The 23,781-nt window shown below is 45.2% G+C and overlaps 1 protein-coding gene across 1 annotated transcript in view; it reads right to left on the bottom strand.

Annotated features, from left to right (window-relative positions):
• SYNE1 (spectrin repeat containing nuclear envelope protein 1) overlaps window positions 1-23,781 on the bottom strand; it is a 346,443-nt gene that overhangs the window by 83,855 nt on the left and 238,807 nt on the right. The window contains exons 97-110 of the mRNA XM_087817695.1: window positions 19,215-19,346; window positions 18,111-18,220; window positions 17,167-17,320; window positions 16,161-16,292; window positions 15,803-15,958; window positions 15,480-15,689; window positions 12,896-12,997; window positions 8,687-8,806; window positions 6,831-7,031; window positions 4,532-4,705; window positions 3,480-3,611; window positions 2,751-2,947; window positions 1,489-1,621; window positions 950-1,132 (exon numbers count right to left, since the gene is read on the bottom strand). Coding sequence (XP_087673821.1) covers window positions 950-1,132; window positions 1,489-1,621; window positions 2,751-2,947; window positions 3,480-3,611; window positions 4,532-4,705; window positions 6,831-7,031; window positions 8,687-8,806; window positions 12,896-12,997; window positions 15,480-15,689; window positions 15,803-15,958; window positions 16,161-16,292; window positions 17,167-17,320; window positions 18,111-18,220; window positions 19,215-19,346 — 2,136 coding nt within the window. The remainder of the gene's footprint in view (window positions 1-949; window positions 1,133-1,488; window positions 1,622-2,750; window positions 2,948-3,479; window positions 3,612-4,531; window positions 4,706-6,830; window positions 7,032-8,686; window positions 8,807-12,895; window positions 12,998-15,479; window positions 15,690-15,802; window positions 15,959-16,160; window positions 16,293-17,166; window positions 17,321-18,110; window positions 18,221-19,214; window positions 19,347-23,781) is intronic.

The following is a 23,781-nucleotide window of genomic DNA, read 5'->3' on the forward strand; positions in this document are numbered from 1 at the left end:
TTATGCCAATACTTATTATAATAATTTGAAGGAACAAAGCAATCATCTAAAATATTTATGGACTTTGGACCTGTCCAGTGTGGCTCAGTGGTCAGAGTGGCAGCCTGAGCACCTAAGGGTTGCCAGTTCAATTCCCGGTCAGGACACATACCCAGGTTTCGGTTCTATCCCCGATTGGCATGTGTATGGCAGGCAACCAATCAATGTGCCCCTCTTACATCAGTGTTTCTCTCTCTCTCTCCCTCTCCCCTCCCTTCCACTCTCGCTAAAAATCAATGGGAAAAATATCCTTCATGAGGATTAACAAACAAATAAATAAATAATATAAAATAAAATATCGATGGACTTCTATGTGGTGCAGAATGATACAGAGATAAATGTGAGATGTTCCCTGTCCTCTAGAAGTGTATAGCTGCTGATTGGTAGGAATAAAAAATTGACATTAAACACATCTATCGTACCTTATATACAGTGATGAGTAGAAAAGAGGGAGAAACATAAAGCCTCTGGGAGTTCAGAGGCGAGAAGCATATTTCCAGGAAAGAGAAACACTGACTTTCCTTCTCCCACTTCTCTTCCCATATTGAACGAATGGCAGTTGCTGTATTGTAGCTAAGATTATATGTCTTTTACATTTATTATTGTTAAATCTTCATAACTACTCACTTTATGAGGTAGATATAGTTACCCACATTTTCCTCACAAGAAAACAAAGAATTTAAACAAGGCCAGACAGAGATTGTAACACACACGTACTAAAGAAGCCCTTGGAATATATGGCACCTGTGGGATAGTTCACTTTTAATATGCAATACAATGGAAGAGAGAAAAGACAAGGTGTCCAAGACACAGCTGATTTAAATTTGTGAGCAAAAGCAGGTTGACGTAGCTTTCCATTTAATACCGCTTAAGTCAGTTATTACCGATTCAACCAAGACTCTTGCTATACCTGGTGGAGCTTTTCCTGAACAGCTGGAATATTTGTCAGCAGGTCAGTCCACTGGCTGTCTATGTGTGAGAGCTCGGAACGCAGGGCGGCTGTGTCCACTTTCTTTAACCGAAGAAGCTGATTTCCAGTGCTCAGAACAGACGACTTCAGGGACGATTTGGCATCTACTTCTTTGGAAAACTCCTGAAAGTGGTAGCAAAATTCAAGTCAGGATTAAACAGCCAGACCAACGTCTCACATACACAACTTTAAGGGGAGTTATGTTCAACCCTGCAGAGAAGAAACAAAAACAGCCTACCCCTGCCCTGAATGAGAGCCAACAAGGAGGCTACTGCCTATAAGCTACTGAAAGAGGTGGTGTTGAGCCCTAGTGTTTTGCATAATTATTCAACACACAGAGCTCACGTTGACAGAGTCTCTAGAACTTGGTTTATTACGTTTTCCCACTGAGAGCTGATTTTCTGTTTTTCTAGTGTAGGTCAGGCCTTACCTATAGGCATGTAAACAATAACGTTGAATCAAATGCTTCGGATTCTTACCAGGAAAGCGTTCAGATGGTCACGGACCATCTCCAGTTCTTGAGGGACTGTGACGGATTGCTGAGTCCAAAATTCCAGCCTGTCTTTCGCAGACTGTAACCACTGAATTAGAGCTGCAGACTCACTCTGATACCTGTAAGTATATTAATGAGCCTATAAGGCAACATCCGATCCCTACTTTTCACTAACCCATGTTATTCAGCAACGCTAATTTTACTTTATTAAAGTTTAATTGAATTTTTATTGGGGTGACATTGGTTAATAAAATTACATAGGTTTTGGGTGTAGGAGTCTATAATACATCATCTATATATTGTGTGTTCACCACCCCGAGTCAAGTCTCCTTCCGTCACCATTTATTCCCCCTTTACCCTCTGCTACCCCCCAACACTTCCATTCCCTCTGGTAGTCACCATCCTGTTGTCTGTGTCCCATTGCTAATTTTATTTTTAAATATATCTTTATTGATTTCAGAGAGAGGAAGGGAGAGGGAGAGACAGAAACATCAATGATGAGAGAGTCATTGATCGGTTCCCTCCTGTACGCCCCCGACTGGGGATAGAGCCCACAACTGGGCATGTGCCCTGACCGGGAATCAAACCTCGGGATCTCCTGGATCCTGGGTCAATGCTCACCTGCTGACCCACGCCCGCCCGGGCCCAATGCTAATCTTAAAACGGGTGTGATAGACTTGCGAGAATGATGCCTTGGGCTAAAACTCTCCAATTCTACTCTCTTAATATTTATGCCTGAAGCAAGCCAGTCTCTCCAAGTTTCAGCTTTCCCTTCTCTAAGCTGACAGTAAAAATATATTTTCCCTGTTCCTTCATGTTAAAGCTATTCAGACAATATTAGATGTTTGTTATTAAAAGGTCTTAGAAATAAAGATGGCACAGAAACAGAGTATTTCATTATGTAAAATCAACCCTCCACCTCTCTTGGATATTCCCATTGTCCCTGAGAAACTTCATCTCCTCAAAGCCCGTTTCTCTTCTTTCTCCCTAGGGTTTTACTGTGACCACCATGTGACATCAACAGGCCAGGGGGGAGGTCAGCTCAAAGGTGAGGCTGCCTCCCTGCCCACTTCTGATTACATCTTTTTACAATTACACAAGAATCCAAGTGGGGGCCTTGCGCTTGCCTTTATTTTGCAAACAATGTGATAACTTCCTCGAGGGACCATTTTCAAGTCCTGCACCCACTTGCCTTATGAATATTCTTCAACACTATCTAAAGACAGGTAAAACAGTCATTGTATTTACCTGGTCCAGTGTTTCAATATTGTTTCCAGCCTGTGGAGCTCCTTGGACACCTTGTTGGTATTATTTAACCAGTGCTCTCCCAGCTGGTTCAGCTGGCTTTCCAGCTCGGAGCAGCTAATGGACATCAGGAGTCGTTTCCCATCATCTAACACCTGGTATAACTTGGGCTGGTATTCATTAAGGCTGGATTTCAAATGCTAAAAGGATGGAAAATACTGGGTCAGAAGTTTGGATAAAGCAATTTGTCTCTCTAAGAACCGTAATTTCTCTGATGCCCACAGTGTTTCCATTATCTTTAGTCAAACGTCAACTCTTTGCATCCAACTAACATTGGAAACTTTTGAGATGTCTCACCTACTAGAAGTGTCCTGTTTTGTTGTGTGGTTTTTTTTTTTGTAATAACTTTACATGCATTTAAAGCTATTGAACTATAATTATTTCAAGATAGTGTGCCATCAGTATAAACTACAGCAAATGCTTGGTGGAGGCTGAATTTTCAAAACGAGCTCTCGTAAAAAAATAAAAGGAAAGAAAAAAAGTATTTTATATTCCATTATAAAACAAACACTTAAAATTTATGTGCTTTCAACAATGTCAATAGCTTGAAATAAAAGTAGCAGTACTTAATATGTAATTGCAAGCTTGTTTGGATTCTGCTAAGACCGTGTGGGGGTTTCCAAAGGAGATGTGGCCACTCCCCTGCCGAGCCGAGATGCCTGCGACGCTGACCTGGTAGAGCGCGATGCGGTCGGCCAGCCTGTCCTCGCTCTCCTCCACCAGGCCCACGCTGGGGGTGCCGCCCTCCACCGCCTCCAGCTGCCTGCTGAGCTCCTGCTGGTCTCTGTCCAGGCGGGACCACGTCTGAAAGGCAACGTCACTCTGTGAGCCCGCAAAGCCCCCTGGGAGCAGCGCTCCTCTTCCCGTGCAAAACACGCACTTGACAGATTCTCTAAAAAGTGCTGTCGAAGATGCCTGGGGGGGGGGGGGGGGGCTTGCTTTGGAAAGCAAAGGATGGCTCTGAAGCCAGGAACCAGATGGTGACCCTGAAAAGCATTGTCAGCAGGCTGTGGCATCTGCAACCAACTAGCAGCATGAGCACGTTAGTTACTAAAGGATCACGGACAAGATACTTAACTCCCCTGAACCTCATTTTTAACATTTAAAAATGGGAATAATAATACCCATTTAGCCCGTTTGCAGGACTAAACAGAATATTGTACGCAGCGCGCCTGGAACACAGCGGGCAGTTTCATTCTTTACCACAGGGGCGATGAGCACACAGTGTAACTAGAAGGGACGGGCCTGTTTAGGTCAAGTGCAAGGGAATGGAATACAGTACACTTGCAAATTTAAAAAAACAGACATTTAAGAAATATGAATATATACCATAAATATTCTACTAAGAACTCTCAAGTGACTTATTTCTAAATTCAGATTTTTATTTTTGCTTTAAATTGGAAAATCTGGTTTTCAATCTCTCAAAGTTTGTTTCAATAATTTATAGCAAAGGTCAGAAGTTTTTCAGCCTGACTACCGAAGGCCAGTACATTGTCTTGCCCAGTGTGAACTCAGTGGTCCTGCAGCTGGCTCGCAGAGTGGGGAAGGCTTTTATCAAAATGCAAACAGGAAACACAGTGGGGACAGGGCCACACGGGATGCCGAGTCCAGGGAGTTCCAAGGTCACAGGAGGCAAATCGCAGGAATGGATTTGTCCTGCCTCCACGGTCTGTTTCCTGGTAGGGGGCCTGCTGTGGGGGAAGGCACTGCACCCGGGGTCTCACCTCCAGAATGTACTCCAACTCCACGCCCCTCTTGTGAGCCCCCTTCAGGACGGCTGAAGCCTGCGCCATCACTTCTGAGTGGAACTGAGTCTCCTGCGGGACTGCAAAGCTGATTATCTTTCTGAAAAGCGTCTCAGTCAAAATCACGTGCGATTCCAGACCCTGGAAGTATTCCTGCAATTTTTCAGGTAGAAAGAGGTCAGCAACTCATTCATATACTATCATACCATGAAAACTGCTTCAAATGTGAAAGCTGACGGTACTCAGCTGATACGAGTGACACTGTTCCATGGGTCCCGGCCTCCACCTTACCCAGGTGGGGACAGGGGCTTTGGTCTCCTAATTGGCCTCTTTTGTTCCCCCACCAAGTCACCTACACAATGCTGTGCCCTAAACAGAGCCCTGCAGATGTGACCAGCTGCTGAGCAAACTGCTCTGTTCTCCGAATCCTTCATCCCTGCAGCCTGGGCTTCCTTTCTGTCCTGACACGCCTCTCACTAATTCCACCACCCAAATGGGCCTCCTTGTCCCTGGGACACATTAGCTCCCCTTCCCCACTGGCTTCTGCTCATACTCTGTTCTCACTGAGACGACCTCACCTCACTCATTCACGACTTTCATTCCTCTATGGTTGGGCTTGAGCTTTACAAACTAAGAGGTATTATGTATTTTTAAATTTCCCTCGGATTGCACCTACACACAACAGAGCTGTAGGCCTTGTGCAATCCTACAAACGTGTTCTGAATGGTTACTTTTGATGTGTCAAAGGCCCCAGAGGAGGGAGACAAGGTTTGTCACATTTCCTGTTCCCGGCCCCACGGGTAGGACTGAAGGCCTGGGAATCAATAATTATACTGAGTGTGTACTATGTGCTGGGCACTCTGTCAGCACTTGACGAATTCATTCAATCCTTACAGCAACTCTATGAAGTGGGCAGGTTTATTTCCCATATTACAGGTGAGGTTGCTGAAGCGTCCTGTCTATGGAACTTGCCCAAGGTCACAGCAGAAGCTAGGTCTCCCTTAGAAAATACTCGGCTCAGGAGAAGCTAGAACTGTTATTTTTAAGCAACCAGCAATTATTATATCGTAGGATCTTAAGGTTGGAAGAGAACTTGGACGTCACTGAGCTCAAATTCCTGGAAAGCTGACGCTCCTTTTACAACCCATCTCCCGGGACAGCCTTGGACTGACGTCCCGTGGCCAGGAGGGCTATCTGTTCAAACAGCTCACCCCTGTTAGCATCCTTCATCTATTGAGAGTTATTTCTCTGTTATTTATCTTCATCGATCCTAGTTTCTTCTCTGGAATAACTCAGGAGGGTGTTTTATTACCACGGTCAAAGATTTGAGAAAAGCCAGCTGTGAACTTTAAAGCCATGTTTTCAAAGCCAGATGATAAGGTTTTAATAAATCATGAAGCTTTGGATAAAAACCTCTGGGAAAAAATAGCAAGAAGTATAATAAAAAAAATAAACAAAAATCCACCTTTAGAAGCCACCAGAGAGCTACATGATGGTAGAATGTTAACCATCTATAACCCAATGAGGTTTTTAAAGTTTCCTTGTAGGAAATTCCCATTGTCTGGGAGTTTGGGGCTCTGGACTGGCAAGACTGCTATTTCTGTAATCATTGCTGATAAAGTGAGAGTCACCTGTGTGGGTGCATTGCACGGATTCGCCTGAACTAAGGAGTCGTGTCTAACTGGAACCTGGTACGCCACAAACTGATGGAGCAGTCGCAGGCCAACCAAGTTCGATTGTCCCCGGGAAAAAAGCCTTGAGGCCTCTAGAGGACCATGTGCTTAAGGCCAAAAGAACCAGGAGACATATGTAAGAGACAGAAACCCAAATTCAGAGCCAAGCGAGAAGTCCTTGGCCAGGACAGGGGAAGGCAGAGAGAGCGAACCTAGGACTAGGGGAACCAAGAGGCATAAAGGACACAGGAAAATAGCAGTTACGGAGGAAGCTGGGCTCCTTTGAAGAGATGCCCTGAGTTTCCCGCTGACTGCAGTTTAGAGAGAGAGAGAGCCTGGCTGATACCCGTGAGGGGGTGATAATTAAAATTACTGGTAAGGTTGGCATTCTTTTTTAACTGATAACATTATAGAACATATCATCTATAATTGTTCTGTGCTACTGAATGCCAGTGAGTTTGAGTACACATTTGTTGACCGCTTTAGAGGTTAACTGATACAAGTAGAACTCCTAAAAGACTGAAAAAACTGGGATTTACTAAGTATATCTCAGTAAGTGATATTACGCTTTCACAAGTACAGTCTGTCTGTCTGTCTCTCTTTACCTTATGTTTGTCAAGTAGTTGCTGGACTTCCTCTTTGGAAGACACGATCATTTTCTGGTCGCCTGCCATCTTCTCTTGTCCAGTCTCCAGCAGGTCGGCCAGATCTTGCAGGGCCCTCTCGTACTGACTCTTGAGCGCTAGGGTCTGGTTCAGTCCACTCCGCCGAGAGCCAATGGTCATCATCAGTTCGTCATACATGTCCTTAGAAAGAGAGACAGCAATATTCACACTCAAGCCATGGTATGGCTCCTCTCTAAAGATGTATTTCCTACCACACCCACGACCCAAGGACGCTCCTTCAGGTGGTGCTCTGCGTATAGGGCACCTGTCTGCCTGCCCCTCTTAGAATCCTCGCTTCAGAAACTTCTTTCAAAAAAGATAAGCTAGGTTCCAATGGATATGCAAAGAGGTTGCCTAGAAATGATACACAAAGTAGATGTGACCACTGTCTTCCTGGGATGTCAATGTTTGTGGCGAGATGTGGGGTTAAGATGTTGCAAACTTGTTCATGGGGGTGAAGGGAAATGCCACAGAAAATGTGATTCTGACTTTTATCATGTTCTCAACATTCACAGCATTTTAGAGTAATTGAATAAAGTATCTTTGACACCCCGGCTGCTAAATAATCATCAGGTTTGGGACTATCCTTCAAATGAAGAGCCTGAGAAATGGAGGAGTTTAATGTGAGCCCAAAGCTTTTACGACTTGAAAAGGCAGCGCTTTTTGCCAAATGTGGTGCAGTAGATAAATATCTTAACTGAGAAGACATTTCAGGAGATGATGATACACCAAACACACAATTTATTTGAGCCACATGGCCCTGATTAATGCGCCATGCTCAGGTTTAGCCGGCCAGAGACGTCCAAGCTGGAAAGTTCAACGTGAAGGCCTATTTACAGCTGTGACGCTGGACTCGTATGCCTGGCACTCAAGCGCTGTTGGGGAGCCGCCTGAAAAGGGGCGCAGTGGGGCCGTGGGCTCATGACACTGTGAAATGGTAGATGGTGGAATGAGACCCTTAAAATAAAAATGCTCCTTTAAAAATAAGAGCTCTTTTACTTTCTTTAAAAGAAGAGCCCGTGAGGCTAGGCTGGATGCGGACTCGTGATTCCTCAACCGTCAGTGACGGGCAGAGAATGACGTGCCTGTGGCTCCATGCAAATTCTTTTCTTAGTGTAACTTAGCTATGTTGCTTATCAAAGGCTAACTTTTGCTGGTCTCAGGTCCCAGGATCTGCCTACCACCCTGATATCAGATTCAGGAAAGCGAAGTAACCCAGAGTTGCCCTCTGCCCCTGAGGGAGCTCGGGAGGTCTGTGTAGATGTCAGCTACCTTCCTGTTTAATTTCTGTTGTTGTTGCTCTGGAGCTGAAACAATCACTCTTTTCTGTTCAAACACGTATACAAGAGAAACTATAGTTTTGAACAACTACTTTTTAAAAACTACTTTTTAAAAAAGCATTAGCTTGAGTATTTTTTCTTTAAAACAGATTTTTGGGGTACATTATGATACACAATAGAGCTCCCTTCTTTATCTTTTCTAGGTTGGACAGATAATTATTACATTTTCAACCATAGAAAATAATATACAACTAAACTATACTACAATGCTTAGTCATTGGAATCATAATAAATGTCAGGGGGGAAAAAGAACCTTAGAAGTACGAGAATACAATATGTTTATTGCAGTGTATATGGTAGAAGTTTCAGCAAATTTTCTAAGAGCTACTTCGAAGAAAGATTAGAATTTAAGTGATAGGAATTTTATCGAGAAAAACCAAGAAAATAAGAGAAAATAATTTTTTCCTGACTTCTGGTTCGGAGGCATCAGTGAGTGCTGCTGGCGGGAAGTCAGACCTGGAGCTTGGAGAGTTCCTGCAGGGCGGGCTGCTCAAGCTGCAACTTGTCACCCCGCTTCTTTAGTTCCGCGATTCCTGCATCCAATTCCTTTAGCCCCTCGGCAGCCTGTTGTATAGCCTGGGTAAAATTTATGATATTTCATTAAAACGTCTACAGATAATTTCCCACAAACATGTGACTATCACGTCTCCTCACTGATCCCTCTTCTGTCCACATAAAACAATACACCCAACAAAGCTTATTGCAGAACAACATAGAAACTGCGGTCGCCTACGATATGGAAAAGCGGAGGGGGTCCTTTAGGATACTACCCACCGGCTGTCTTAAAGGTAAGGAGGTAGGCGGTGCTGGGAATGGAGGGTTGGGGGAACAATACCTCCTGCAAACAAAGAAAGAAATTCCCTAATAAATAGCAATGACACCCAAAAAGAAGCATGACATCTGCCTGAGCTCTCTGGGGGCTCCTGTTCTGGTTTCCTGAGAGGCAGTTTTGAGCATCTTTGAAAACACCTGACAGCAGAGTCAGGGAAAGCTCACCCTGAAGCAGAAAGTCACACAATCAACAAGTGGCACAGCGGCTGCTGAGCTAAGCCCTGTCTCCCCAGGGCGAGGCGTGCAGGAGCAGAACAGGATCTCCGCCTGGCCCCCAAGAGCTAACCGTCTGGCTAGGGAGCCAGAGTAAACAGAGGACAAGAAACAGTTATGTGCTAAACTTGACACGAGTCGTCCCTGGCAGAGCGTTGAGGAAACAAATGGGAGATCCCGTGAATCCTGGGGCAGAACAAGCCAGCCCTTGGGGAATGAAAAGAACGTCAGCTCCGATGGCAGATAAAAACCATGTGTCCCATTTTCTTTCCCGAAGCGCCCCCACCACCACCACAGAAAATATTGGGTTGGCTTGTTTTAGGGTGTGTGTTCCCCCTGTAAATCTACAAGAACAAGGCAAAAGGAAAGAAGGCAATACCAACAAAATGTTGAAAGCTGGAGATCTAAAGACACGTGGTAATTGACTTAGGACATCTCAGAAAGCTGGATCCTAATCCAGCAGGGGGTCTTTACCCCCAAATTTACAGCCACAGGAGTCTCTGGCCCTCTGGTAGAGTCAGAGGGGCGCTGAGTAACGAGGGCTGGTGAGAGAAGCGCCTTGGAGAGAAGTTAGATTCCCAGGTCCCTTCCCGCACTCCACGCTCCCCCTTCCTTCCCTGGTGAAAGGTGGAACGCTGACCCTCTGGAGAAGGGAGACAGACAGTCTCTGGGCTGAGGGGCACCAGACATAGCCGCGGGCTTGAGCACTTGAGTGAAAACAGGGGGGAGAGTGAACGCCCCCTGAATGCTGAATGCAGGGCCCCTGCGTCTTCTGGAGTGCTGCAGCCAGGCCCTACTCTCCAGATAGGAAAGGGAAAAATATGAAAAGACCAACAGAGAGACCTAAAAATCTGACACAAGGATTCTCCAACAAATAGCCCACGTAGACCACCCGTCCGTAAATCTCAACATTGTCAAGCCTTGGCCATCCATCAAGCTGCCACTTAGGTGATTAGTCCTCCGTCCTAAACTAAACAGACAGCAAAGGATTTCCTGAGAAATGCCTCCACGTGAAAGGTGGAAACCCAAATAAGCAACAAAAATAACCTGGAGGGAAACCAATTACACAGGGAAAATAAAACTTCATTTAAAAAAAATAATATACCCAGAGAGATGACAAAGGATAATGTATCTATTTTAAAAAAAGAACAGGATACTATAAAAAAGGATCACTGAGAAAACCGAAATGAGCTCTGGGAAAATTAAACATATGGGAGCAAACTCAGGAGAAAAGTTTGGAGTTGAAGTTGAGAAAGTTTTCCAGAAAATAGAGCAAAAAGACAAAGAGAGAAATGTCTCTCGATAACAAAATTAGAGGACTGGACCAGAATACCCAGTATCTGCCCCCCTCCCCCAAATTTCCAGAAACAGAGATAGATCAAATAGAGGAATAAAAATATTAAATAAATCATTAGAAACTTTTCCAGAATGCAAAGAGGAGAGCAGACAGATTGAAAGAGCCCACTGAGCTCCCAGCCCAGCGGATAAAATGGGCCTACCCCCAGGCACGTCCCTGTGAAACTGCAGAACACTGGGGTCTTTGGGGAATTAGAATGATTTTAGATTCCTAAAGCTAACAGCAGGATCTAGAAAACAATAAAACAAAAGCCTCAAAACTCTACAGGAAATGGATTTCCGACCAAGAATCCCATGAAGAGCCAAGCTATGGATAACGTGTGGACACAGAATCAGAACATTTTCAGAGATGCAAAATATCGAAAAACGTATCTAGCATGCACCCTTTCTCAGCAGGGATGCGCACGAACAAAACAAGGGAGCAGGACTTCCTCAGGCAAGGAAGGTCCAACAGAGGGAGAAGCGGGGGAATTCCCAGAATGGTGGTGAAAGAAGATCCCGAGGACAGCGTTGCACTAGGCTAATGGGCAGCCCAGAGTGTTCTAGCTCAGACTGTCACAGGTCAATACGGGGTATATTCAGAGGTGTCATCCCCATGGCTTCTGTATTATTACCTGTTTAACCCAAGGAAAGTAGGGATGGAATTAGCACTTTTTTTTTTTTTTTTTTTTTTTTAGTGGCTTTCCATTCATTCAAAGAAATAATCTAGTTATTTACTTTTAACTGTGGCATTTAGTTATCTTGGTCAGTTACTAGTAAAAATGTAGCTTGTGATCTTGCGCATCCTGTATTTCACATTAGAAATTCAAGGCAAGGCATCTGGCTGCTCAAACCTTTTCTTTAGAATCAGGTACATTATAAGCTAAAAATAAAATCATTAAAATTGAAAACAGTTTTTTTTAAGCAGGAGATATGACATAGCGGGTAAAACTATGGTCAAGAGAAGTATGTATTCACATGTAATTTATAAACTATTTTAGGCGATCTCTCTCAGGTAGGTAGGTAAAGAGATATGGGTAACTCTTTATATAGAGAAATGTTCTGGGTGATTCTCGACAGTCTATTCATAGGACGCTTAGAGGCCTACTGGAATTAGGTTATAACATTTTATTACAAGGCACATTTTTCATAACTACGTAGCTGATGAAACAAGAGGTATTCTGAGTAGCATCTTCCCCATTTCTCCTCTCATCCCTGTTCCCCCTGCCATTACCCTAGTCTGAATTCTCATTCCTTCCTTTCAGTCAGGCTACGTGAAGCCCGTGATGAACACCCTGCTCCCGGACCCTGGCGCTGCCAGGCCCGCCCTCCGGAAGCAGGCTCTGGCACCGAGACTCACTCTCACCCTGCACTATGCCCAGCGGCTTTCCACTGCCAGTTCTCCCCGGTGAAGACAGGCATCCAGAGTGTTTAAGATGATCCATAAGGATGAAACACTACTTCTTTCATTCATATTCATCCATATCACTTTCAATTTTCATTTCTGTTTCTGCGTGTGCTTTATAACATAGTGCCTGTTTATAACTTATAAATAAGTACATAGTCATATATTTGTGGTATGTGCTTGTTTGTTTTAACTAGTGAGGTGTGCGATCAATAAAGTTTGGAAACCAATGAACTGCGGAATAAAGTCCAAATTCTCTAATGTGCACTAGGCCCTACAAGGGGCCTCAAATTTGCTCATCTGACCTGTTTCCCCTCAATCACATTCATTCATCACAAGTTCAGCTGGAAAGGATTCCTCGCCTTTCTCCTGAAGAGCTCTGAGCCGTCTATCACGTACACCTTGGTTCTCGCTGTCTCCTTACGTGGATGCCTTTCTTCTCAGTCTGTGTGTCCAAACTTCTAAGTTTTGTTCAAATTTCCCTTCACAGACTCTTTCCTGACCTTCCCCCTGCTGGAGGCAACCTGCCCCTCTTCTGAACGTCCACAGTGCTCCTCTGTACCACCTCCGGGACAGTGTGACTTCCTGCGCAGGTCACTGACATTCATGTCTAATCTCATTGTTCGGGGACACACTTCTTCAGGTCAGCATCTGTCACTGACGCCTTTTCCTAGCTCATATTTCCTAGTTCCGTGCAAGTGTAAGTGAGAGAGTCAGTGTAACCTGGCCAGTCATTCAAATCCAGCTCTTAAAAACAAAATACGTCACCAACGAAAATGCCAGAGTAAGCCATTCATCTTTCATAGCATAGTTGACATTTCATGGTAAATCCTATCTACTCTATGCGTTTGCTCTTTTTGGAAAAAGGCAACTGCAAATACCTCTATCTGCTCCGCCACGGGCCGTTCACACGCGTTTGCCAGTTTCTGCAGAGTGATGTACTTGTTGTCAGCCAGCGAGGTAAACAGCACCTTCAGATCGTTCTGGGGGAAGGCGGAGGGACAGGAAGATTTCACATGGGCACCGGGAACTCAAAATGGTTGTAAACAAACACACATTCTTAGAAATGATATACAGGTATAGAAATATTATGTCCAGGAAAACACAATACCGTTCTCTGAGAAGGTAAAGGAAACTGGTAACAATTTACCCAAGTGCTAAATTTGATTTTTGAAGAATTTGTTACACAAACCATTTCTAACACAACACACATGGAGACAAAGTATACAAATGAAAAAGCAATGCTGGTCACCCTGAGTTTCTTGTTATGTCTGAAATAAAAACATACAAACATTCCAGCAGATATAGTCCACTAATGACGTCTATCTAGTAAAACAACTTGTAGACATTACCTGGATTTGGAAAAATAATATGGTTCTTAAGAATAATATGATTCATTTTCCCCTCTCCCCTCTCTCTCCCTCGCTTCCTGCTTTTCCCTATTTTCAAAGAATTTACACAGGCCCATAAAAAGCCACCTAGAAGTTTAGAAAATAGCTGTCTCCGTGATGACCAAAGACATGTTAAGAGAAAACACCAACAGGCCTTAGCCAAGCCTTTTGTTCATGAACATTACTCACTTCAAAGTCCAAATATGCCCTGGCCGGGTAGCTCAGTTGGTTAGGGAATCGTCCCAATAGCCAAGATTGTGGGTTCGATCCCGGTCAGGGCCCATACCAAGATCAACCAATGATGTGTAAATAAGTGGAACAACAAATCAATGTTTCTCTCTCTCTCTCTCTCAAAAATCAATAAAAAAGTCCAAATATATTTATCTTGAGTTAGATTTGTACAAAACTGAAGGAACTATCAGGATGTTGGTACTCACTTCTAAAGGGAAAAATGAACTGGGACAACATTTGAATGATAAAATATTTAACCCCCTACCCCCCAACCATCAGCAAACTTCTTATTGGTCAGCAAGCAATGGAACAGGCTGCCTGGCTGTCCGTGGCAGGATGAAGCCTGATTTATCACCTCTTCTCGGGGGCAAGTCAGATACAAGGGCACGTTGCCAAGACGCAGAAGTTTTGACTATCTCCCGAGGCGGACAATCACACCAAAGAAGAAAAAACAACTTTAAGGCTGTCTGGGAGCATCATCACACAAAATGCAAGGCTCAAAGGCAAAACAGTGAGTGGACTGCAGTAAATTTTTTTTTTAAAGGAATGAACAGGAGAATATGAAAGAAGCATACGATGCTAAGGGGGAATGTCACTAACCAAAACCCAAACGGGTCTGCAAGCCTAGATGCAGACTAAATAGGAAAATGTAATAACAGCACTGGAAAAATGGTGCTAGAAACAAGGGTTTGGCTTATGAGATATGATATTGCTTGGGTTACCACAAAACCCTAGGAGGCCATCAGCATGGGTGTGATTTAATAGTTGCAGACACGCAGGCTCTGAGAAGCAGCTAAGGCTCTCCAGCAGGAGGGGACAAAGCCAGCATTTGAACCCAGAGGGGTTGGCTTTAGAGACTCTGTTCTTAATTTTTGCTCTTTTGACTTTGCAAAATGAATACGAGAACAATGCTTAGTTAATAGGGATGTCGTGAAGATTAAAGACGACAGTACACGTGAAAATATTTTGTGAATAAAAAAATGATACACGAATGTCCATGATAATTTTACTTTGTAGTTTTAAGAATATAAGCTACCGCAAGGCAGAGGTAATGTGTCTCTCTAGATATATATATATCCAAAAAACTCCTTGTTTCTTGGCTAATTCTACATTTATTTAACACGTTACAGTATTTTTTTTCTCCTTTGGAAATCAAAATTTTTACATTAAACTTTTGGTCCTGATCACAAGTATCCATTTTATAAAACTTCTATGTCTGTTAACAATAAAATTCAAGGAACACTTAAGTATCCCCAAAGGATACCTTTTTATTAGGAATGAAAATCAACATTAAAGGTTTGTCAGCTACTTTTGCATTTGCTGAAATTTATAGTCGTAGGGAAAGTTTCATAGGCACACAATTATTCGGTTGGCAGCAGAACTCTGGTCTGAGGTTGAGGGCTGGGAAGTAGCTCAATATATTTAAACACAGGTGGGACTCATTAGGCCACGGTCACTTGCGACGGGCCTGGAGTCCGGGCTTCACTGTATTACAGCCCTTCCTGCATGTTTCTTTGGTTATATGTTTTAATCGCTACTATTATCAACTGGAAGTTATAGTTAGAATGTGCCATAAATATGACTTTTATTGGTTGAATCTGAAGTCCTACTCAGCTCTTAAGTTTGGTTGGCTGGTTTTCTCAACCTCCATTTCTAGGAGCATAAAACTCTTAGTTTTCTAACTCTTGAGTTCAATCCCCTAATTTTTCTGTAATGTTCTTGGTCTTCACTGTACATTTGGGGGGAAAAAAACAGGTCTAGGTATATCACACTCCAATACGACATCCTGTTTATGACTGACTACGGCTGGGGAATGGGCAACCTCTGCTTGATAACGTCTTACCTGGAAGTTTAGTATTTGCTGAAGTCTCTCCTTCATCTGATGACATCGCTGATTCACTACTGAGTCGAGCAAGGACAGCCTCCCCAGAAGGCACCCCAAAGTGTCTTCGATGACATCGCGGTTGTCACCATTCTCCGGAAAGGCTTGGGAAAACAGGTTCCTGTTCTTATCCATTTCTTCCGACATTTCCTTAATATCTTTGGCAAGAGTCTGGGTGCAGAAGAGAGAAGGCCATGTCAACGTTTAGACCCAGGAATCTACGTACATATCAAGTCCTTGCGTCACAGGCTGGCGGGCTCACAGACACGCGCTGCCAAACTGACCTCCTGGTTGAAGAGGCAGGTCTCCGTTTCTTCTGGGATCAGGGCTGTGGCAACAAACAGACGTTCCTCAACACCATCCAACCACGTGGAGGCCGCTGAGACTCCCTCATACAGCTTCTGTTCCAAGTGAGTGTTCTGCCTCTTTGTCCCTCCACCCTGGGAATAAAGAGGCGGAGGAAGGAATTAATTACAGTCTTTGGAGAAATGAAAGAAAATCACCAGATGATGAGCCCTCAGGGTCCAGAGGCCCTGCCTTCCAGGGCTCTTCCCTAGGGTTGGGTCGCCACAGTTCACGCCCAGGGGTGGAAGAACTTCATGAAGACCAAGGTCCGTGAGCAACCTCAGAGCACGGCCCTACCTGGGATGAAGCCTCCTCGAAGGCCTGGTTCAATCCGTCCAGCAGAGACGTCACTGCAGATTTGTCTTGGGTCTGCCCGCCCCCTTTGTACAGCGGCACGCCGGACAGGAGCCGATTTGGCCTGCTGTAGAGCTGCAGACAAACGGGGTGGCTTACTTAGGAGCACAGGTACTGTGTCCGGGTTCCTCAGATCCAAACGAAAGGCCTAGAATTTGCTATGTTAATACCACGGCACGGGGCGGCCCAGATGCGCATTGCTAGCCCAGGACCCGGGACTAGTTTCTGTCTTAAATCCTGCTGGGGCAAGGCTGGGTTCTGGCCTCACTCACCAGCTCTCCAAGCTGTCTAGTCGTCTGACTCTCTGGCTTCGGCTTAGAGAGAACTAACAGCGATTTACCTGGAACCCCTGCGGCTCCGTTCAATTCCACTGGGTTTGGCTTGCTGGGTGGAGCAAGTCCAGCGTCACACAGCACCTACCCTCTTGCAGGCCAGCCTGAGCATGGGCCACAGGAGCAATTCCAGCGGGCCGCTGGCTTCCCTTCCTTTTAGAACCACCGCGGTCCCAACAGTTTCTCATTGAGACCTTCTGAAACTATTAAATACTAGAAATAAGGGTGGAAAATAAGACAACTTGACAATTCAGTTCCAGGCTTTTGCAGTTTCTTTTGTACGAGATGTATATATCCCTGGTTTACGTCCATAATTTTTGAAGTTGTGAGAAATGGGGTGGACACTTAACATTTAACGGTTTATGCTAATGAGTAATCAGATATTGATTGCCTCCGAGGAAAAACAGTACCTAGAAATCAAATTTTCACATATAAACATACAATTGTTAGGGGAAATGTGAAACAGGCTTGTTAACAAAAATGTAGGAAGAATAATTTGTTTCACGACTTATTTTGGGATTAAGAATGAAAATATAGATGGCTGTACAGTTATATTGTCTCAGCAAAGCTGCACATCTTTTATACGCGTTAATGTATGAAAGCGAAATGTCTGGTACCACTTGTTCTTCCTGTTCCAGAGTGTTCTGTAGTCGCTTCTGCTTGGTGCTAAATTCTTGGTGCAGGCTTTCCCATTTCACTCTCATCTGGGCTTCGGCAGGGGCCTTCTCTCCCTCTGTCCCCAACGCCTGGGATGACCCATCAGGCTTTTCACTGTTAGGGGAATAAATAATCTACGTTCACAATGTGTGCGAAAAACTGATAGGTTCCAGGTAACTTACTGTGTGCGTGAGATGCAGCCTTCCAAATTAGAACCAGATTATTTCAGTCATTGGCTCACACTTTAAAAAATATAAATTAAAATGGAAAGTGTGAGAGTAACCATAAAACAAATATATTATAACGGAGCCATGAACACAAAGATGATTTTAAATATATTGGAAATAGCTCAGCATTAAAGATAAAAACAACTGTACCTTTGGGGATCAGGGGGAATGTGGACAAGGTCTCCTTTGACAAATAGCCCACGAATGAATTCAAAACCGTAAAATGCTGCTTAGTTTCTCCCCTGAGCCCAGAGGCCAGGTGCCAGGTCACAGACAAGATTTTAGGGCACGGACTAGAGGGAGGCACCTGCCTCTCACCCTCAAAGACACGCAGCGGCCTGCGTCTGAGAATTACTAAGGCGTTTAGGGTGAAACAGAGCTGAGTTTTAAATCCCCGCTCCATCGGCTGGACACCCAAAACTAATATAATACTGAATGTCAACTGTAATTAAAATAAAACATTAAAAACAAATTTAAAAAATCCCTGCTCCAGCACATTAGATTTGAGACTTGAAGTAATTGGCTTCACGTTTCTGAGTCTCAATTTTCTCCGCTTTAAAAGAAAGATGTTACCTATCCTGCAGGATGTTTAAAATAAAAGTTTGATCGAGATGTTTACGTTTCTTCGGGCGTTAGGAAAACAGTGACCAGAACAGAGAGAGCGTGTGGAAGCCTACCCAGCACCAGCGGAGGTCTCCGCAGCCGAGTGTTGGGTTAGAATTTCCTCTCCGCGGCTGGCTACTGACCGGAGGAGGCTCTTCTGCTCGGCTAACTCCTGTTCCAGCTCCTGCTCAAGTGGAACAAACACAGCCTTGTGACTTCCCAAGTGTCATCTACAATCATGGTTCTATGTCTAAAACAGCCTCAGGGACCCCTTGCAGTAAGTTTTTAAGTTTTCACGTTGTGGTGCAAAAAAAGGTGTGGTTTAGGTAAAGGCTCAAACATCTCTCCAAAGTGCTCTACAGCTTTCATGGCTTTGGTGAAAGGTATCTGAAAAATCTTGGGGAAAAAAAAATCAATGGGACATGAACATTTTGCTGGGCAACGGTGCCCTCTAGCGGTACAAAATGCATTTTCATTTTTCGAAATTCATACGGCCTTTTTCTAGCAGAGACAGAGCCTTGAGAGCAGCTGCCCTTTAATTCCTCACATACTTGATAAATCGGATTATCAATGGATTTGGTTTCACTTTTTCATACTTTATGATAAATGGCTTTGCTCTTTGAGAAAATGTTTTAATATGCCAGATAAGGTCTGATGAGAAATCATTCTTATTCATCAAAGCTCATTTTTTTTTTCATGAGGCACTAATTTGCAACCATATTTGTGATGGTGTCTACTTGAAAGTAGGAAATAAGCTGCATTTCTTAAAAAAAAAAAAAAAAAAAAGGTAACTCAGACATTCACCAATTCTTAGAGGTCTTCCTGAGGTTTTTATTACATAAAATAGTCTGAATTGGGGCAAGTCTGAAAACAAGAGTAGTAATCTTGATAAGGCAGATTTTCATTGTTACACTATTTGTAAAGCTTTCCTTAAGGAGTAGACTTTAACATGACCAAGCACAAAAATGAAAAAACAAAGCAAAACAAAACCACAGAGACATGACCGAGCGTTCCAGCGGTCACGAGGGAGTCCCCTGAAACATGTAGCCGGGTCTCTCCAAAGAGCAGACAAAGGTGCATTCTGCCTTGAGAGCACCGGTAACCTGTCCTTCTAAACGTGTCTCTGTGGTGTCTGCTCGGCGCACCTGCCAGCTAGAGGGAGGGAGGAAATGCTTTACTTTTTGCTGCTGGAGGCTGCTCTGCCGCTGGTGGGCCCACGCGGAGCGGGCCTGGGCCAGCCAGTCCTGGACGCCGGGCCTCTGGGTGGCGGCTGGGTCCCCGTCGCTCTCCTCCTTCTCTTGCGCTGTCCCCTGCTTTTAACAAGGCAGAAGTCAAGAGTCATACGACCCACAGGAAAACCCTAACCTTTGAGTGGTCTGTGTAACACCAAAGGGGCTCCATTTGGATGTGAAACCGTATTTTAAAAAATGGTAACGCAAAACTCGTCAAATTTACGGCATTTTCAGGAAGGAAGACAATAAACAGACATTTGAGGGGGGAACTGCCTATTTAGAGGTGGGGGTTTTTAGCGGACCGATATGGTCACCAGCATTATTCTAGGATATTTCCCACAAGAGCACAGTAACTCTAGATCTCGCTGCCTCTACTAACGCCACCAGGACCAGACCTCAGTGTCACCTGCTGCCACCCTGGCTTTGAGGAAGGAGAAAGACAACGTGATTATGTATTATCTGGATGGAATGCAACCTGCTAGATCATTCTGATGGAATGTGAAAGGCCCTAAAATCATTCTGCGTCCCAGAGCGGAATTAGTTCTGAATGAGAGATTTTCCATTCACATACATGTCTATGTCAGGGGATAAATTATGTTTCTTATTTATTTAATCAGTCAATTAATTATTTTTACAGAGAGAGGAAGGGAGAGGGTGAGAGAGAGAAACATCTATGTGAGAGCAAGACATCCGTCCGCTGCCTCCTGCACACCCCCTACTGGGGATCAAGCCAGAAACCTGGGCATGTGCCTGGACTGGGAATCGAACCCGCAACCTTTTTGTGCACGGGGCAGTGCCCAACCAGCTGAACCACACTGGCCAGGGCAAATGACACAATTTGAACATAGCTCATTCACTAAGTACTTCTCTTAAGTACCCGAGACACATCGGCCACTGTTCTAGGCACCGGGGGTATTTTGCTCAGAAGGGGCCAGACAGCGTTCCTGCTGGGGGGACAGACAATAAGCGCACATGATGAGGTGAGATAAGAGCTACGAGAACAGGAGACTAGATGACAGGACAGAAACTGAGGGGAAGGGCTTCTGAGGCTGCTCAGAGCAGGCACCCTCAGAGTCAACTGCTCAGAGCGCTGAACAACGGCAAAGATCGAGGGGGAGGCCCTCCAGGCCGGGGAAGAGCTGGAGCAAAGACCTCGGAAGGGAGACCCTTGGCATCTCCCAGAGCGCAGCAGCAGTGAGGACTCAGTGTGGCCGAGCACTGGGGGGCGGGGGGCAGAGACGAGGGGCATTCTGCGGGTCATTTCCATGGAGGAGTGGCCCTGCTGTCTCGCTCTGGAGCTGTCGCTCCTGTCCTTTGGCTCTTTGCTGAATCCGGTCACAGAATGGGATCCAGCCAGGCCAGCTCATCCTGCCTGAGTGCCCACAAAGACCCTTATTTTCAGAATTTCACACTATTTGGATGAAAAAAGGGGGGTTCGAGGGAAAGTTACCTCGCAGGGTGTTCTGATCAGAAATTCCTAAATGGGCCGTTCGGGGTGGGAAGTCATCCCCCAGGCATATCTTTACCCTAAGCAAGCCCCGCCCGTTGTTCCTGCGCATCTAGCTTAACGCACCTTTGGAATAATCCGTGCCCCCTCAGGAGAGCACACAGTCTTACTAACCATCCCATAACCCAGTCCCCGCCTTGCTTTCTCCCGCCTCCATATAATCTCCCTTGATCTCAAATGCATCAGAGAAACTGCTGTTCGCCCGAGCACCTGAGATCTCGCTCCCGAGCATATGTCGTCAGTTTGGCTCAAATAAACTCTTCTAAAAATTTTCTACGGGTTTGGACGATTCTTATGTAGATACTATTATTACAGGGCAATAGACGGAATCTGTTTATCCTTCTGGCTTTTCATTAAAATCCTGGGTTTAAATAGTAAAATGTATGAAATAATAAACTTTGGAAAGTCGGTGTCAGTGCTTGAAGGGAAATGAAGGGAAGGAAACGGTGAAACCTACAGGGAATGCGACACGAATCCTCGCCCAGATTCCGGGCCACCTTAGCTCACTGGCGCTTCCTTTCCTTTGATACGATCCAGCTTCCCAGCGAGAGAATGTGGTGCCGTCAGGACAGCGTGGGTGCCACTGGTCTAGAACATGCTACTGGCATTTCCCACGACCTTCAGAATGGACGATTAGTGACACCCAGTTCAGAACACTGCCCCCTCCTCTAGGAAAGCCTCTCACAGAAACAGTGATGTTCCTGAGGGTGGGAGATGTGGGGCAGATGGACACTCTTCCAGGGCTGATGCCCATAAATTTCTACAGGGAACAGATTCTGTCCATCTGGGAGCACCCCATCGACACCCAGAATAAGCTCTGAGACATCCTGGGCCTTCCGGCAAGGATGATGCAGCAGGTCCACGGGCACCTGGAGAGAATGACCCCAAAGAAGGCAGTGCGGAGGCCGAATGCCGTCCCCAGGCTGAGCCACTCAGGCTGGAGAGAGAGGGGTCAGGGCCATGCCCTGCTGACCCTCTTGTGCGGGATCCAGTCACCTCTCTGCTCTGCTCTGCTCTTAGAAAAGGTTTGTTTTCAGGGCTGAAGACTCAGGTGGTAACTTCTCGGCTCACCACCACCCCGCCCTCTACACAGGTTACTCCTGTCTGACCGAGAGCTTTTCTTTCTAAAAGTCCTCACGCCAAACGCGCGCTTAGCAAAAGGACACGAGCACTGCTAGGTCCTCAGGAGAGATTAACCGCTTCACACGCACAGTTGCAAATTCAGATTCTAAGACAGTCTGGAAAGTCAGTCACATCTAACCGAATCCACAGCTTTAGAGAAAAAGAAATTAGGCGACATCAGAAGCGGAGGCCTGGGTGGCACGTGTTTTCTAGGTGGTTGGGTCGGTTTTTCAGCGAGTGAATTTTTCTCCGACCGATTTAGTCATTTTGAAACACAACACCTGGACCACAAAGAGGCAAAAGAAAGGATGACACATCGGCTCCGATTTCATTCCCTTTCCCCTTGGGATGGGAAGGCACTGGTGGGGCGCAAAACAATAGCAACTGCTTTCTCTGAGGTGTGAGGGCCGCTGACTCTCCCAGCCGGGAACTAGGAAGCAAGGGACTTCTGTTCCCGGAGTCCCCGGGGGTGCGGCTCCAGGAGCTGTTCATTCTGGAAATACTAGAACAGTACCTTTGTTTGCCAGGAACATTCCTTGGAAGATTAGTGAGGGTTGGAGAATGCTAAGCATTAAGTACACCATTTCTTTATCGAGCACTTCATTATTAACACGGGGCTAACTCTCTAGAGGCTCCCTGCATGGACAGCAATGTGCAAAATGACCCGAGCGTCTTGCAAAGACAAGAAGACACACAATGCAAGAGATATTATTATGCCCAGTAAGTCTGCTTCTTCACATAGAGAAGGAACCTATCGGGGAGGGGGAACTGAAGGGGTGAGTCACTCAGCGATACACACAGAAGTCCAGCTAGTTAGAGGAATGGCCTCAACAGACGTGGCCGCTTTACAGGTGAGCAGCGCTGAGAAATCCCGTGGTTGAGGCCCCACGAGTTAGGCAGCTATTCCACGTCCAGGCTCGCGCCAAGCCCAGCCGAGGGCGCAGCGTCGCTAACCGGCATCTGCATTGGATGGAGGATTTCTTCCCCCAACAACCATTCGTTAACTTCAGATCAACTCAATTTCCTACACGGAGGGAGATGAACCTTTTCATGGCAATAATCATATACACAGCGCTCCTTTGAGTCCTACAGCTGGAAAAGTAATCTCTTCAAAAAGGTTAATGATTTAAAAAAAACAAATCAAAATTTTACATGCTGGAAACTCATTAGATGAAGGAAATTTATAAGTATTTTAAAAACGAGCAATGACTAATTCCATCACGGTATAACGCTACTGCATTTCCCCACATCTCCCCGCATTCTGTTCACACAGCAGGATCCTCAGGGAGGCTTACACTCGCAGGCGGAATCGGAACGGGGCGTGACTCAGTGTGAGGAGTCTGTGGCCCCGGCAGTGCCCGCCAGGCGTGAGCCGCACAGGCGCTGTGAGCGCGCTCGGCGGCCCCGACTAGCCTCAGGTCTAGCCTTGGAGCAGGGATCAGGGGCTCCTTTCCTCGCAAAGAATGTGGTTTGCAAACTGTTATTATTATTATTATACTGTGATTTGAGCACTCACTGTGAGCATTACTTGCCTTAAAATCTTCAGTTTTTAAAGTTCACTACTATTATCGCCCCCATTTTACGGATGAGAAAACTGATCTGTAGGAAAGGGAAGTTTAAGGCTTTCGCCCCAGATTGCTGGTGAGTCCCTGGTGGGGACCAGGCTGGGGAGACGTGAGAACAGCAGTTCCAAAGTGATGGCCTGGAAACCAAGTCTGGCTTCTGGATACTGATTTACTTGGCACTCAAATTATTTTTAAATTTTAGAATTAAATGTTTTAAAATTGGAAGATTTTTAGATATGAATCCAAATTTCCTTTCTCTGGAAGATCTAGCAATGCTGACTTATAAATTCCTTATGACAATAGCTGGAGCCAACAGCCG

The sequence above is a fragment of the Miniopterus natalensis genome, chromosome 5, assembly GCF_054644295.1.
Source record: "Miniopterus natalensis isolate mMinNat1 chromosome 5, mMinNat1.hap1, whole genome shotgun sequence".
In the NCBI taxonomy this organism is placed as follows: domain Eukaryota; kingdom Metazoa; phylum Chordata; class Mammalia; order Chiroptera; family Miniopteridae; genus Miniopterus; species Miniopterus natalensis.